Here is a 17424-nt window from a genome sequence, read left to right on the forward strand (position 1 = left end):
AGGGACAGCTCTCTGGGTGGAAAAAAAGAGGGGTATTAGGAGATGAAGGTGATATGAAAATAAAAGTTATCAATAAAAAGTTCATTTTTTGTTTATTTTTTAAAGCAAAGCAACTATACCTTTCACACTCTTTGACCCAGCAATCACATTTTTGGGAATAAACCCTTATAAAATCCAAAGGTAGAAATGAAGTTTTAATATGTAACAAAATATTCAAATTCTTTGCGGTAGCAAAGAGCTAAAAACAAAATGGGTGCTCATTGATTAAGCATGTAAAACAACAACAACCGTAAGCCATGTGAGTACAATGGAAAATTATTGTACAGTAAGAAATGATGACTGAGAAATTCAGAGAAAAGTGGGGAAATTTGTAGGAACTGAAACAGAACAAAATATGCAGAACCTACAAAAATGCAAATCAACAAATAATTAAAAGAAAGTCAAACTTTGAGCAACAGAAAAGCCATTGAAGGTCCCAGAGAAGATATAGTGAAATATACATCTTCACTGTGGAGAAATAGGGGACCACTAGAAAAGAACAGAATATATGATGCCAGAAAGGAGTCTCTATAAGAGGTTTTTGATTATTTTTCTTTTACACAAGGGAAGGTTCGATATAGAAGGAGTATGAGAAATGGCTAATGTAATGGCAAAAGCCATCAGTAAAATGTATATTAAAATATAGGAATGAAATAAAAATAATAGATTGAGGAAAATAATCATGGTCAACATAACAGATTAAAAACAATACCTAAATTTCATAACATGGACAAAACTATTAAAGGTCAACATCCAATATCCAGTGAATAATCAATGGGAGTAGACAATTTTTAGGAGGAAATACAAATGGTAAATAATCACTTAATGCTTAGCCTCACTAATAAAAAAATGCATTCAAACAATTTTGAGGTACCCCCCAATCTCAAACTGACAAAGTAACAATACAATACTGGTTCAACTGTATAGAGAAATATATTCATACCTTACTGATGGAATTCCAAATTGTTGATACTTCTATCTCTTGAAGAGTAATCTAGCATTACACTATGGGAGTTGTTTTAAAAAAATCATTCTTATTTAATATTCTCTTTATTGGGAAAATAGAATATTATCAAAAAGAAAAGTGAGCTGTTAGTTAAAAAATATTTATTGTAGCACTATTTATAACTGAAAACTGGCAAAAATCTAAATGTCAAACAAAGGGGAAATGATTTAACAAATGGGTATGTCAATATAAGATAATATCGTGAAGCAATTAAAATGAGTACGTTTGAAGAATCAAATATGGAAAAATAAGATAATGTGGAGGTTAAAAACAGTATATACACTTAGATTATATGTAACCAAAAAAAGTATAAAGAGAAATAGGAAGGGATAGGAATAAGGGGGAATAAGAAGGAAAAGAAATAGGCATTTATATGGTGCTTATGGTGTCTCAAACATTGTGCTAAGCACTTTTACAAATAACTCATTTGATCTTCACAATAGTACTCCAAAGCAGGTACTATTATTATCCCCATTTTACAGCAAAGAAAACTGAAGCAAACTGAGTAAGTGACTTGCTCAGGGTTGTATAGTTAGTAATTATCTGAAGCTGGATTTCCATTCAGATCCATTCTGACTCCAGGCCAGAGCTCCCCATTCACTGGACCACCAGCTGCTTCCAAAAGGCATACATGGATTAGCCAAACTGGAAGGGCCACAGATACAAATTGGTGTGGACATTTTGTTTCTTGAAAGGCATTTTTTTTTAGCATAGTTATAAAACTATGTTTTAATTGATTCTGTTGATATTTAAGGTTAAGTTCATAATAAATAAGGGAAAAAAGTGAAGGGACTATACGCAAAGCTAGTGTAAAGGCTGTCTGAATTTTGTTGAGACAACATGACATTGTTGAATATTCAAAACAAGTCACAAAGTATCTCCATTAAACTGTTAGCTATTGCACTCATTCATATTTTCTTATTAGAAAGAATTAGTAATTAAAATTACTTCAATGAGAATGAATGGAACTGAAGCAGATTCTCAGTATGGAGGTTTGCAAAACCAGGGAATAAAGTAACCTTACTGAGTTTCTCATATTTCCTCCCTCTTTTCACTCCCACCCTTTTCAGTGCCCCAGTCAATCATTCCTGATATTTTGGCACCATTGCTCACCTCTGGGAATTAGAGAACAGAATAATTTCCAGTGGCAAGTAAGTTGCAATCAAGTCTGTAGCATTTATTAAGGGCTTACAACCTTCTAGTCAGGGCAGTTAGGAGAGCAGCTGACCTGAAGTCAGGAAGACTCCAGTTTCTGAGTTCAAATATGGCCTCAGATACTCACTAGTTGTTACCTTGAACCAGTCACTTAACCGTTTGCCTCAGTTCCTCATCTTTAAAGAGCTGGAGAAGGAAATAACAAACCACTCAAGTATCTTTGCCAAGAAAACCCCAAATGAGATCACGAAGAGTCAGGCATGATTGAACAATAATAATTTGTTTTAGGCGCTGTGATAAACGCTGAGAATACAAAGAAAGATACATACAGGACTTTTGCTTCATTCCAGATGGATGGTGGAGATTGAGAAAGGCCTCTTGCAGTAGGCGGGGGATTTGAGCTGAGTTGTAAAGGAAGCCAGGAAGCACAGGGTGAGAAGGTGGAGGTTCCAAATATGGGGGGGGGGGGAAGGAAGAAAGAGTGGGGGCAACTAATGAAAAATATACAATACAGTACTCTTTGGAAATGCTTTTTGGTCTTTTTTCTATCCCTCCCATCGCCTCACACCTTTTTCCCACCCCTAAGTCAAATAATATAAGATCAAATGATCTTTTCCTTATTGATCTGGGATCATTTAAGGATCCTAAACAATTATTTAACTCTTTAAACTTCCGATCGGGCTTAGATAGCTTCCCTTTGAGGAGATAGTTTCATGAAGACCCTTGAAGCACGGGGAACTCTTCGAGATGCTTACATTTATGACATAGCTTTGAGTGGCTTATTTACATTTTTGGTTTAAAAAAAAAAACCCTATTAATTTTCCCCTTTAACCCCAAACAGCACTGAAGCTGATTTCCATGGACTTTTCCTTACTTCTATGGGTGACTCCAAGGAGAATAAGGCAGCTGCCCCCCTCGAACTCCCCTCCCCCTAAATTCACCCAACTGATATCCCCACTGGAATGAGACAGTCCTAATTTGGCAGCTGTCACGTCCTCCCACCTCCTTGGCTAAAGAGGGCTGGCTTGGCCCCTAGGCCTCCCACCGGTGCCCTTCCCAGGGACAAGGCAGGCTCGCTCCTCTCTCCCTCTCCCCACCCCCGACTCAGAACCCCTCCGGGATGGCTGGGAAGAAAGCTCAGCAGTCAGTCACCTCCGCTGCTGGGGCTGGGGGTATGGAGGTGAATGCTGGTGGGGGTGGGGGGCTGCGCTCTCCTGGAGGAGGAGCAGGCGGGGGGCGCCGGAGCAGACCGACAGGCAGGCGGGCGCCTGTGTCCTTCTTTGGCCATGTTGTCAGCAGGTCCTGTCCGCCCGCCCGCGGCCTCTCATTGTAGGCGTCAGAGGGAGGAGGTGCCCGGAGCTGCCACTAGCGCGCGGCTGCCCGGGGGGGAAGGAGGGAGGGAGGGAGGGATCAAAAGAGGGAGGTGGCACCACCGCACCCGGCCGCGTAATCCCTTCCTCCTCCTTCCTCCCGCCGCTGTCCCTGCAGCCACCGCTGCCGAGCTGCCCCATGGCCCAGGCGAAGATCAACGCGAAAGCCAACGAGGGGAGGTTCTGTCGCTCCTCCTCCATGGCCGACCGCTCCAGCCGCCTGCTCGAGAGCCTGGACCAGCTGGAGCTCAGGTGAGCCGGACGGGGGGGAGGCGAAACCAGCCTCACGTCCTGACAAGTCCTGTCCCATGCACGCTCCCCACTGGCCGCCCCAGAACCCGGGAGCCTTCCCAGGGCCGGAGCTTGAGGCAGGTCTCCCTCGTGGCCCGTTGCGGGGACTGCGTGCTGGGGTAAGGGGTGTGGGCCGGAGCGTTGGTGGAGCTGGGGGGCCAGGCAGCCTCTCCTAGGACACTTGCATATTTAGAGGAGAGAGGTAGCTTTTAGGAAAAAGAGAAAGAGACGGGGTTGGGGCGGGAGTGGAGCATCTCTGGCACTTTTTTGCTCTTTGGTTGGTTGGTGCCATCCCTTTGGGGGTCCATATCTATTACGAGGAGGTGTGGCGTAGTGAATAGAGAGCCAACTTTCAAGGAAGTAAGACTTGGGTTCAAGTCCTGTCTCTGATTCATATTCGACCAGGGGATTCGTTTTTATATACAATCTTTGTGCATGTTACCTCCTCCATTAGAATGTGTGTTCCGTTAGGGCAGGAACCATGTATTTTTATTTTTTTCTTTTGGCCATTTTGTGTATCCTCAGCGCTTAACACAGTGCCTGGTACAAAATAAGTGTTTAGTAAGTAAATGCTTGCTGACTGACTTAACAAAAACCCCCAACCTCAGAGCCTTATGCAACTCACTAAGGCTATTTCGCCACGTTCATGAAATCAGAGATTGGTTAGGAACCGAAACCTATGTTTTCATGAGTGGGATCTCTAGGTGTGGAAATATTCCCACCGCCGCTGCCCCCACCCACCCATGGAGACATACAACTCAGATATAGAAGAGGGGCGCTGAGAGTTAAATGACTTTTGTCTATGGACTTAAACCCAAATTTTCCGGACTCCAAGACCAACCCTGTATCCTGTATGCCACTGCTGTCTGCCTTGGGGAATGCTTATGCCAGATAAAATCTGAGTAACTTCATTGTCTGAGCATTCTTTTGGGTGGTTTGGCCACTTTAGCAGTCCCATTCCCATGATCCTTTTGGACATCTGAATGTGGTATTTAGAAAAAAAGCAGATGGCAAAATCTTCTGTGACATCATCTGACTGATTATAGGCTTCAGCATCTGATTCTGAAGTGTTCTTTTAATGTCTTTTATATTAACTTGGCTGCTGCTATTTCTTCTTTAGTGGAGTTTACATAGTCACTGATACAGTGTCCCAAAAGTTTTGGTGCAGTTTTAATCTTTTAATAGCCTAGAACTGCACTAAAACTTTTGTTAACAACCTATAGATTGGTTATCTTCTTAATTGCATATTTAGAGGAGAGAGGTAGCTTTTAGGAAAAGATGCTAAATATGCTAAAGTTTTATTCACTCAAAATAGAAGGTTATCCAAAAAAATATGTGGAGTAGCTTTCATTGAGACTAGTAAGTATGAGTGGAGGGAAGGATGACAGCTGGTAGGCTTTGTAGAATAAACAGATTAATGCTACTTTTCTCATGCTAATGTAGCAACACATTGTACTATTTGGACATTTTATTCATAATCTACCATTCTGGCCTGATATTGTAGAAAGTTTATTCACAGGGGTTTGTGGTTCGCATGTGCATGTGTGTATATGTGTGTTTACTTTTCTAATGACTATAGTCTTCTCTAATTAGGAATAGATTTGTATGAAAATTTTAAACTTAGCTAATAATAAAAGTTTTTGTGGCATAAACTTTAATTGTAAGCAGTTATAGTTAAACTAAAATTCCTTTAATATATGTTTACTTAGTTAATGATTAAACAAGATAAAGTATGCATAAATGTTAGGCAGATCTTAAAGTACTAAAAATGTAAGCTATTTTCAAAGCAACAGTAACTAACATTTGAATAGCATTTTTCAAGGTTTGCAAAGCACTTTGCATTCATTATCTTATTTGATTCTCACAATTATCTTGAAAGTAGGTCCTATTATTATCCCTTTTACAGATTAAGAAACTGAGGCTAAGTGAGACTGACCTTGCCCAGGGTCACATAACTAGTATCTGAGGTAGGATTTGAAATCAGGTCTTCCTTCTTGCAGCTGAGTGGCACAGTGGATAGAAATGCTGGGCCTGCAGTCAGGAAGACCTGAATTCAAATTTGTCCTGACACTACACACTTTTGTAACCCTGGACAAATCACTTCAGTTGCTTCAACTGTAAAACGGTTTAATGGTTATAACTGCACCTACCTTGTGCACCTGATATGCAGTAAATATTTATTCCTTCCTAACTCCAAAGTTCAACACTATCCATTGTACCATCTAGCTGCCTGCAGTGTACAAGGGATAAAGCTTTCATTTATAAAAAGATGTATAGGATTAATGAATGTATTCTCCTAAAAACTGAGGCTTGTGGCATTGTTAACCTAAGTAGCAATGAACCAGAAAGGGAGAGGAATCAATTTTCTGTTCACAACTTTAATGGCATTAGCAAAAAATAGGAATAGCAGAATTACTATTTCTAGGTCTTTACTTTTTTTTACATCTTTGCTCAGGATGAAACACATGAGGAATTGAAAATTAAGAGATTAGAGAATTAACAAAATTAATATAGGATTAGTTAACAGCTTTCCACTGGGGGTTCTACAAAATAGGCAATCCTGATTCTGATAATTGACTAAAGAAGATTAAAAAACCAGAGTTCCTCCAACTTGGTCTTCTTGTTTTCTATCTAATGGGCAGAACTAGACTGAGACCACCACTTCTTCATATTAAAATTTAGAGTGTGTTGCCAATGCTTGCAGTCCTTCATTGGTATAGACTTTAGCACCTAATTAACAAGAACAATTAATTAGTTCAAGCAGGCAGTTGCCATATGGCTGTGCTTCCCAGTGGGCATTCCAGGTGTGCTGCTTCCAGTCCTGGCCTCACCATGCTCCCCTCCCGGTCAGGCAGCCTTCTCTTTCAGTGACCTTGCAGTGTCCTAGGGTCTCTAAACACCCTGCCCCCTGTCCACATACACACAACCAAGTTCAGTTTGCCTCAGCACCAAGACTGATACTTACTGCTCTGATTATATGTATCCTCATGTATCAAATAACCCTGACATCTCCCCTGTTTGACAAAAAGTTAGGGATACCCTTTCAACAGTTTTAATAGCCCTTTATTCTAGACTGAGAAACAAAAGATGTTCAAAAAGGAAAAAGGTGATAAGAGTATTTTTAATAGCATTACTGAAAACTCATCCTTTCTATGTCCCTGTTCCTACATATGCTGAGTCATTCTCTCCAAACTTAGACTTTTAAAAATAAATAGTATTGTTTTAATTAACTCTTAAAACAGGGTGGATGCTCCCTATATAATGAAAACCTACTTATAGTGTCTACTCATAAGGTCTTATATGTAATCTATCCTGTACTAACCTGTATATGCTGTTGTAGCCTTTGGAAGCTTCATAGACTAGATTAAAGGGTTTACTCTTTATTATAAGGTACAAGCCCTAATTAAATATTCACAACCTCCTATTTGAACTGTTTTTGTAATAATTATCTTAACCAGCAACTGGTTTCATCACTAACAAAAATCTTATCCAGCTACTCAAAATACTAATAGCTAAGATTGTATGACAATTTCAAAAACTGATTTTCCCTTGGATACTTGCATGGACTGGATGATTTCAGAAGTTTCTTCCAATGTCTCATGTACATTGTGGTTAAGGAATTTTCAGGAGACATATTTCATGACTAATAATAATGTAATGGGTGTAATCTGAATATTACCACCACATGCATTACAATAACAACTCATTGTGCTTTTGAGTTTAAAGAACTTCCCTCCCAACAGCTCTGTAAACTAGGTAGTACAAGTGTTATTACCCCCATCTCACAAAAGAAGAAACTAAGGCCGATACAAATAAAGTGACATACTCATGGTTATGTAGGCAACAGAGAAAGGCAGCATGCCTCAGTCAAGATGACCTACCTCTACACCACATTCTCCTTCTCTCTATGCTCCTACAGATACCATCCTAGTTCAGGCATCATTTGCCTCATCGACTATTGTAATAGCCTTCTCATCGGCCCTCCACTTCAAATCCCTCCCCACTCTAAATCCCTCCACCCAGTTAGCAAAGTGATTTAATATAGACAGCTAAAGTTTTAATAGTTTGAAATTGCATTAAGTATAAATTCTTCTGTTTGGCATGTAAAACCCTTCACAATCTGTTCCCACTTTACCTCTCCAACCATCTTATATACATATTACCCTTCTTCATGAACACTGTGGTCTAACCAAACTGGCCTTCACACGCAACATTCCATCTCACATCACTCTGGCTTTGTTTAGGCTGTCCTCTATATATGCATATACAAAATAGAGACTTGATCATTTTAAAAATTAATTTATTTTTAGTTTTCAACATTCACTTTTATAAGATTTTGAGTTCTAAATTTTTCCCCTTCCCCCTACCCAAGACAGAATGAAATCTGATATAGGCTATACATGTACAATCATATTAAACATGTTTCCACATTAGTCATGTTGTGAAAGAAGAATTAGAACAAAGGGGTAAAACCACGAGAAGGAAAAAATAAAAAAAGAGAGAGAAAATAGTATGCTTCAATCGTCATTCAGACTCCATAGTTCTTTCTCTGGATGTGGATAGCATTTTCCATTATGAGTTGGAATTGTCTTAGATCATTGCATTGCTGAGAAGAGCCAAGTCTATCAAAGTTGGTCATCACACAATGTTGCTGTTACTGTGTACAATGTTCTGGTTCTGCTCACTTCACTTAGCATCAGTTCATCTAAGTCTTTCCTGGTTTTTCTGAAATCCTCCTGCTCACCCTTTCTTAGAACAATAGTATTCAATTACATCCATATACCACAACTTGTTCAGCCATTCCTCAAATGATGGGCATCCTATCAATTTCCAATTCTTTGCTACCACAAAAAGAGCTGCTATAAATATTTTTGTACATGTAGGTCCTTTTCCCTTTTTTATGATCTCTGGGATACAGAACTAGTGGTGGTATTGCTAGATCAAATGGTATGTACAGTTTTATAGCCCATTGGGCATAGCTCCAAATTTTTCTCCAGAATGGTTGGATCAGTTCACAACACTACCAACAATGCATCAGTGTTCCAATTTTCTCACATCTTCTCCAACATTTATCATTTTCCTGTTTTGTCATGTTGGCATATCTGATAGGTGTGATGTGGTACCTCAGAGTTGTTTTAATTTGCATTTCTCTAATCAAGAGTGATTTAGAGCATTTTTCCTTTCTTTCTTTTTTGCTTTTTGGAGGGCAATTGGGTTTAAGTGATTTGCCCAAGGTCACATGGCTACTTTTTGTGTTAAGTGTCTGAGGCCAGATTTGAACTCAGGTCCTCCTGACTCCAGGGCTGGTGCTCTATTCACTGTGCCACCTAGCCGCTCCTAGAGCATTTTTTCATATGACTATATATAACTTTAATTTCTTCATGTGAAAACTGCCTATTCACATCCTTTGTCCATTTATCAATTGGGGAATGACTTGTATTCTTATATATTTGATTCAGTTCTCTATATATTTTATTTATTTATTTTAAGCAATCGGGGTTAAGTAACTTGCTCAAGGCTACATGGCCAGTTATTTCTGGGTGTGGTGCTGAGTGTGTGAGCCCAGAATTCGATCTCCAGGTCATCTCGACACTGGAGCCGGTGCTCTTACTCGCTGAGCCACCTGGCCGCCCCTAAGCAATTGGGGTTAAGTAACTTGCTCAAGGTTACACAGCCAGGTGTTTCTGGGTGGGTGCTAAGTGTCTGAGCCTGGTTTTCGATCTCCAGGTCATCCCAACACTGGAGCCAGTGCTCTTACTCGCTGCGCTACCTGGCCGCCCCCCTCTATATATTTTAGAAATGAGACCTTTATCAAAGGCATTGGCTATAAAAATTGTTTCCCAGCTTTCAGCTTCCCATCTGATTTTGGTTGCATTGGCTTTGTGCAAAAAACTTTTTAATTTAATGTAATCAAAATTATCCATTTTGTATTTCATATTGTTCTCTATCTCTTGTTTCCCTTCTCCATAGATCCGACAGGTAAACCATTCCTTGCTCTCTTAATTTGCTTATAGTGTTATCACCCTTTATTTCTAAATTGTGTGCCCATTTTGACCTTATCTTGGTATATGGTGTAATGTGTTGGTCTATGCCTAGTTTCTGCCATACTGTTTTCCAGTTTTCCAAGCAGTTTTTGTCAAATAAGAGTTCTTGTCCCAGAAGCTGGAGTCTTTGGGTTTATCAAACAGTAGATTATTATAGTCATTTCTTGAGAGTCAAAATATTTGATTCAGATGACTCCTGGGTGGTCAGCTCCTATGTCGATGTCCTTGATGACCAGGGCTTTGGCTTCAGCTTTGAAGTCTGCTCTCCAGAGCATCTTTTGTAATGTGAGTACATAGGAAAGGAGTTAACTGACTTTTTCCTAAGACTTTTTGGTACCTAGATAACAAAAGCCTTATCAAATTATCTATTCTGGGCAACTTCCAGGATATGACAGACTAAGATGATAAGAAAACTTGAATCCTTTTCCTTTGTCTCATTTGCTCTATAAAAACCTTGTTCTAAGAATCAGAGTTCTTCCTTGAACAACCCACATGGTCTGGTCATTTCTTATTCACATCTCCAGCCATGCTTACTGCTGGATACTGAGCAGCCCACAGCAGTTATTGGCTACTGTGTCTTGTGTACCTAACCCATTCCACTATTTCCTAGCTAGTACCAAGTAGTTTGGATGATTGCTGCTTTATAATACAGTTTCAGATCTGGTATGGCTAGGCCACCTTCCCTTGTATTTCATTAATTTTCATTAATTTCCCTCTATATTCTGAACCTTTTCTGCTTTCAGATGAATTTGTTATTATTTTTTCTAGCTTCGTAAAAGATTTTTTGGTAGAGACCTGATCATTTTGGAGGGAGTGAGCACCAGAGTAGGGAGGGCAATCCAGAAATGACTTCATGTAAAAAGATGGTGCTTGAACTGAGCCTTGAAGGAAGTTAGGAATTATAAGAAGTGGAAATGAGGGTGCGTGCACTGTGGGTTTAGAGGACAGCAGTGTTCATGAAGAGGGTTAATGTATAAGGAGAATGGAAAGGTAGAGTGGGGGAGTCATTGGGAAAGTCTTTAAGTGTCAGAGAGGTTTATAATTGATCCTAGAGGTAATAGGGAGCCACTAGAGTTTATTGAGTAGGGGAAGACTTGGTCAGACCTGAAATTTAGGAAAACTGCTTTGCTACCTGTGTGGTAGATGATTTGAGTGGGGAGAGACTTGAGTCAAGAAGACTGGTATATACATGTGTTTCTTGTGTGTGCACACATGTGTGCATCTGTGTCTATGTATATATGCACACATTTTCTACACACACCTATATAAGACATATCTCTACTATGTAAACATATATGACATGGACATATTTGTCTATGTATATGTATCAGGTTAGAGACTTTTACTTTTTATCTTTGTATCTCCAGCATTTACCACCTGGTGGATGATTGATATATGCTTGTTGATTGATCAATATTGACTGTGACCCTGGGCATGTCACAATCTCTCAACAGAAGACTGTTAGTTGTAGAGCAGGTCTGTCTGCATTGGTAAAAGGACTTCCTTCCACCAATTAAGTTACAGGCCCTATCCTAAAAAAGAGTATCAGAGCTAGAGTTCTAACCCAGTTCTGGAACTCTTTCTAATACATTTAAAGTACTTTCTCTTGAACTTGTCAGCAAAAGAAGAGTTTACTTATTTTAAAATGTCCATTAATTCTTCTAGAACATATTATGTTACATATACAGATGCATGTACATACATAAATTCTCATATATAGCCTGAAAATTTATATATCTTCAAAAAGTAAGCTATTTTAATTCTTTTAGGAGGGATAAGGCCTATTCAGAGTGGAGTCAGCTGTGTGCTATTTGATTACATTATTTTCTAACTAAGAGAATAGGTGCCAACATTTTTTGCAATTCTAAAAATCTTGTTCTTTTTTAAAAAGAGAATCATTAGTACTAATCATTCATTGTATTCAAATATTTAAGCAATGTAAACCATGGTATGATTATTGAAACATAAAAAATTAGCATACAAACCATGCTTGATTTAGTCCTTGAGTTGAGAAAAAACTGCTGATTAGCACTATGCCTAATCAGTTGTTTCAAGGAATTTTCCATTAATTCAGGAATATTGCAAATTTTAGTTTTCTTTCTGAAAACTCTAGAGAATGAAGTCAAAAGAGCTAGATCTCTGGAATAAGTAAGGTGTAAAAAGAATTTGATGTTTTGACCCTATACACTAAATTAAGGAAATAAATAGCCAAGTTAGATTCAACTAGAAACAGAGTAGTACAAAAGAGCACTTTCTCTAAAGTCAGGAAATTGGGGTCCAATCCTAGCTCTGATCAGGAGCAGTTAATTTCATTTCTCTGAGCTTTGCTCATCTGTAAAATGGGAATAGTAATACTTGTGGTCCTTACTTCATAGCTTCATTGTGATGAAAGTGTATGTATCATTGTGATGAAAGTATTAATAGGGGTAGCTAGGTGGCACAGTGAGTAGAGCACTGGCCCTGGAGTCAGGAGAACCTGAGTTCAAATGTGGCCTCAGACACTTAACACAAAATCTATCCATGTGACCTTGGGCAAGTTACTTTACCCCAATTGCCCTCCAAAAAAAAAAAAAATGGAAAGCGCTAGGTTAACTTTGAAGCATGATAAAAATGTGAATGAGCGAATTTGAAAGCATATAAGTGATTATCACAGTGCCTGATTCCATCCAAGAAAAAAAAAAAAGAACTGTGAACAAGATTAGCTCTGGGCAAAGTCAAGGAAATGGTATTTTACTATCTTATCTATCTATCTACAGATACTTCTGCCATAGTAGTATTTTAAATTATATATTATGTATACATACACACACACATATATACATTTATATGTGCGTGTGTGTGCCATCGCACGCATGTGCGTATGTGTACTCTATCCCTCAATAGAATAGAAGCTCCCTGAGGACAAGAACTTTCCCCATTGTCTACCATAGTGCTTGGCATATTCTGTAGTAGGCATTTAATGTATGTGTTCATTAACTGATTTTTCTGCTGTTTTCTACCATAAAAGATGGGTCAACAATTTTTAATCTGGTAATCTGTGGATAGATTTCAGGAGGTCCATGAGAAAAATTATATCTTTATTTCAATAAAATTGGTTTCCTTTGCATTTAAAAACATTATTCTGAGGATAGGGCCATAGGCTTTATCAGATTGCCAAAGGGGCCCATGACAGATATTGGTTCCCTCCATTGGTACACATGCAATCCATTTATGCCATCTCATCCTGTGATTCTTGCCCATGTAGAATCCACCCAATATGCTGGACATGTTCCTCTAGGTCAGGGGTTCTTAACCTTTTCTGTGGTGTGGACTCCTTTGTGCTAAGTGCTGGGCATACACATGAAGACAAAATACAGTCTCGTTTTCCAATGAGCTCACAGTCTAATAGGTGAGACAACATGCTAACTACATACAAATTAGATATATGTAGAACAAATTGGAGATAAGTTTAATAGGAAGGCATTACGGCTAGGAAAAGGCTTCTTGTAGGTAAGACCTGAAGGAAGCCAGGAAGAGGGAGGTAAGGAGGTGGGTATTCCATGCATATTGTGACAGCCAATGAAAGAATTGAGAGATAAAATATGGTATAGGAGGAACAGCAAAGAAACTAACCAGTGTCACTCATGGGATATATGAAGGAGAGTAAGGTGTAAGAAGACTGGAAAGGGAAACAGGGTCTTAGTTATGAAGGGCTTGAAAAACCAGAGGATTTTACATGTGATCCTGGAAGTAATAGGGAACCACTGGAGTTGATTGAATATGGGAGTGACATGGTCAGACCTGTACTTTGGGAAGATTAATTTGACAGCTGAGTGGAGAATGGTCTGGAATGGGGAGAGACTTGGGGCATGGAGACAAACTAGCAGATCATTTGTAATAGTAATGGAATTTAAATATCTACTGTTTTTGGCTTGGTTGAGTGTTAAAACCCAGAGCTTGTGAATCCCACTTGTGCGATGGACTTGTTGACGTGAAAAGAGAGTGCTGAACTGGGAGGAGCTGATGACATGAATTTAGAGAGGCACAAGCAGAGAGAGGCAGAAGAACTTTTTGGAAGCAGCATCGTGGAGGCAGAGAGACAGAGAGGATTGCTGAGGGCCAGTTCGAACTGCCCAGGACTTTTGAGAGTTGCCACCCAGAGCTGCCAAGGACTGAGGAGACATGGCTGTTTTGCTGGTACTTTGTTTTGATGTTGTTTTGCCAGATTCATCCACTGGTGAGAGACAGTCCTGTTGTTGCAGAGGTTCTGGAACCTTGCTGCTGGTTCAGGGGTCCAGAGACTGATCTGCAGACAGAGAATGAATTGCGTCCACTGGTGAAGGACAGTCCTGTTGTTGCTGAGGTCTTGGAACCTTGCTGTTGGTTCAGAAACCCTGAAGAAGGATTTTCTTGTTGTATGTTTACAGAAATCCTGGAAGAGGGTTTTGCTAATGTTTTCAGGGTTTCATATAGGTTTCATATAGGACTGTTCTGCAGACAGAGAATAAATTAATGAGGACACTGGCAATGTATCTTGTGGCCTTGCTAAGCTTTGTCTCCTTGGGAACAAAGATTGCTGAGAACTTGCCTCAGGTCAAAATGAAGAAAAGACCTCTCTTTGGGTATTAAATGCTGTGCTTAAGCTTGTTGAACTCTGGGGTAGATGGCCTATTCAGTTGTGATCCAAGGGTGGGAAACTTTTGACTTTTTTGTGCTTTGTGATTGACTAAATGAATGTACTGCCTAGGGGTGGAGTAGTACTTAGAAGAGGGACTTTGTGATTGACTAAATGAATGCAATGTCCAGGGGTGGAGTAGTACTTGGAAATTATTGAATTACACTTGGTGAATGCTGTATTTTGAATTATGCTATATTTTGATTTTCTATGTTCTTAATTTGTCACTGAATAAAATGGAGAGCAGCTATGCTGGTATTTTGAACCTTGGGAAGTTGCCTTTGCTTGGCATTATACCATTGCAATAATGCAGACATGAGGTGATGAAGGCCTAGAGCAGGCTGGTGGCAGTGACAGAGAAGAGGTGAGGGCATATTTGAGATAGAAACCAGGGGTATGATAAGAGAGCCAATTATTAATGTGACCATTTATACCTCAGCAATTAGAAAGCTAGAAATCAGGGCTTCATTAATCGTTTTGTTGATTGTCTAGACTTAAGAAAATGTTGAAGAAAATGTTAATATTCCAGAGTGAATTTAGAAGTATGTCATGTATACTTTAGTTATTAAAACAACAGGACTTGGCAAATGTTTGACATGGAGGAGGTCAGTGAAATCACAGACTCATTGAATAAAGTATTGAAGAGGGAGGCAGTATAGTGTAGTGGCAAGGGTATGTGTTGGAACTGGAATCAGAGAATCCTAGTTTGAATTCTGATTTAGCCACTTATTACCAGTGTAACCCTGTGCAAGCCACTTAATCTCTTTGGGATTCATCCATAAAATGAGAGGGTTGGACTTCATAGCCTCCAAGGCTCTTCCCAGCTCTATATAGATATTATTAGGTTTCATATAGACTCTGCAGTAAGTTTAGGACTACTGTAGTATTATAGTTTATACTCAAAAGTGTAAAATGTTCTCAAATGTTCTATAATCAGTCTGTTCTACCATCTGTTTTTTATATTCTTTAATATAAAAAATTCTTCCTTATGTAACATGAAAGCAATATTAAGTCAAGTATTTTATGAACTGTAGCTTATATTGTCATAAGCACTGCTTTTGGCATGCTAAAAAGTGTTGATAAATATTTTGGTTTCTTTTTTATTAATAGGTTTTCATTGTGATGACAACCTTTCTCTTTAGACTGACTCTTTAAATGTTTTCTTTAATAAAGTTTGTTCTTTTCTGTTCCAATTTTCAGGAATAGCATTTTCTAGCTATGAATTTCTACTTTAATTCCAACCAGACTCCATGTTTTTATTTGAGAGGAAAATTTTCTTAAAGTTAAATATAAGATGCATTATAATTTTATAACCCATGGTCAGGAATTTTGCAGAAATTCTGTGCTGATGGAATCCCAGTTATGGTTATGGAGAATCTAAAAATGTGAGTAATAGGGATCAGAGAGGATTTTTGGCATTTCCAAATGGGACAGTGCATTCAGATTTGCCACTGTTGCTATGGCCCAGTTCACACACCTCACATTTTCTTCAATTCAACAAGCATTTATTAACCACTTGCTGAGTTCCAGCCCCTGTGCTAATATCTTCATTGAAATGGTAATGCATTTTAAATTAGCTTTTGAACACTTGTCCATTGCTATTGAATCATTTCATTTGACATGATAATAATAACCACCTACGTATGGGAATATAATAGCTAACATTTACATAGCACTTATTATGTTCCAGGAACTGTGCTAAGTAAGGGCTTTACAATTATTATCTTGTTTGCATATTACAACAGCCCTGGGAAGTAGCTGCTATTATTATCCCCATTTTACAGACAAGGAAACTGAGGCAAACAGAAGTTAAATGACTTGCCTAGGGTCACACAGTTGGTAAGATTTGAGCTCAGGTCTTCCCCACTCCAAGTCTAGTACCCTATCTGCTGTTCTACCTAGCTAGATATAAATGTAAAAATATATATATATAGTGTGTATATATATATGTGTGTGTGTGTATGTGTGTGTGCACACTACATATGTTTTTGTATTATGTATGTATGTATACATACAGCTTTAAAGTTTGGAAATCACTCTACATATATTATCCATTTTAATTTTCACAACAACCTTGTGAGGTAGGTGATATCTCCATTTTGCAGATGATAAAATTGAAGCCAAGAAGATGTGACTTACTTAGAGTAACAAAGTTAGTAGCTATATGAACATATTTGGTATGTTAACATAGCCAGTAGCTACTAACAGTAGGAACTGAGGCAGTATTTGAACTTAGGTCTTCCTGACTAAGTGAGTCACTTAGATTCCTAGGTCAGTAGTTGTTTGCTGTCATATTGTTTTTTTCCTAGCATACTATACTCTTTCACAGCAGATTCTTGAGTTGTTTACAAAGTTTGAGCTCCATAGAACATAATAAGAAAGAGTGATGGAAAAGGTTTGAGCTGAAACACTTTGGGCTAAGGTGGCTGTATTTCTCACACACATTCCATATACCCCTGTTGTTTTGCCTTGAAGAGAAAACTTTTAAATGGTAGGCTAGCACATGCCATCCACTTTTCTGTCTTCACTAGTTTCCACCTGCCAAGTTCCACTGTTTGCAGCCTTTGGGGGGAGGGAAGAAGGGAGGCATATGTCATGGCAGGTGGTGCCTGGAACTGGCCATTCTCCTTTTGGCTCTAATTCCTATTTTAGTCAGAACTGCTGTAGAGCGCACAATCTCGGCTGGAGGCAAGGAAGGAGCTGCCCAGGACTGTCTGGAAGTGCCCAGAACAGTGGCAGGAGTTTCATCAACACTAGCATTAGGGTCACTGCCAATACCCCTCACCCAGGGTTGTACTTCTACAAGAAACTTTGGCCAGTAGTAGCTACTAACAGTAGGAGCTGAGGCCATATTTTAAACTTTGA

General features: G+C 39.0%; 1 protein-coding gene across 1 annotated transcript in view; it reads left to right on the top strand.

Moving 5' to 3' along the window:
• Positions 1-3245: 3245 nt before the first annotated feature.
• The window catches only part of BAG2 (BAG cochaperone 2), a 38534-nt gene continuing 24355 nt past the window's right edge, over positions 3246-17424 (top strand). The window contains exons 1-2 of the mRNA XM_069070684.1: positions 3246-3380; positions 3689-3822. Coding sequence (XP_068926785.1) covers positions 3321-3380; positions 3689-3822 — 194 coding nt within the window. The 5' untranslated portion in view covers positions 3246-3320. The remainder of the gene's footprint in view (positions 3381-3688; positions 3823-17424) is intronic.

This window comes from Petaurus breviceps, unplaced genomic scaffold (genome assembly GCF_028583685.1).
Source record: "Petaurus breviceps papuanus isolate PSGF00001 unplaced genomic scaffold, PetGlider_PUasm1.0 90822, whole genome shotgun sequence".
Taxonomy (NCBI): domain Eukaryota; kingdom Metazoa; phylum Chordata; class Mammalia; order Diprotodontia; family Petauridae; genus Petaurus; species Petaurus breviceps.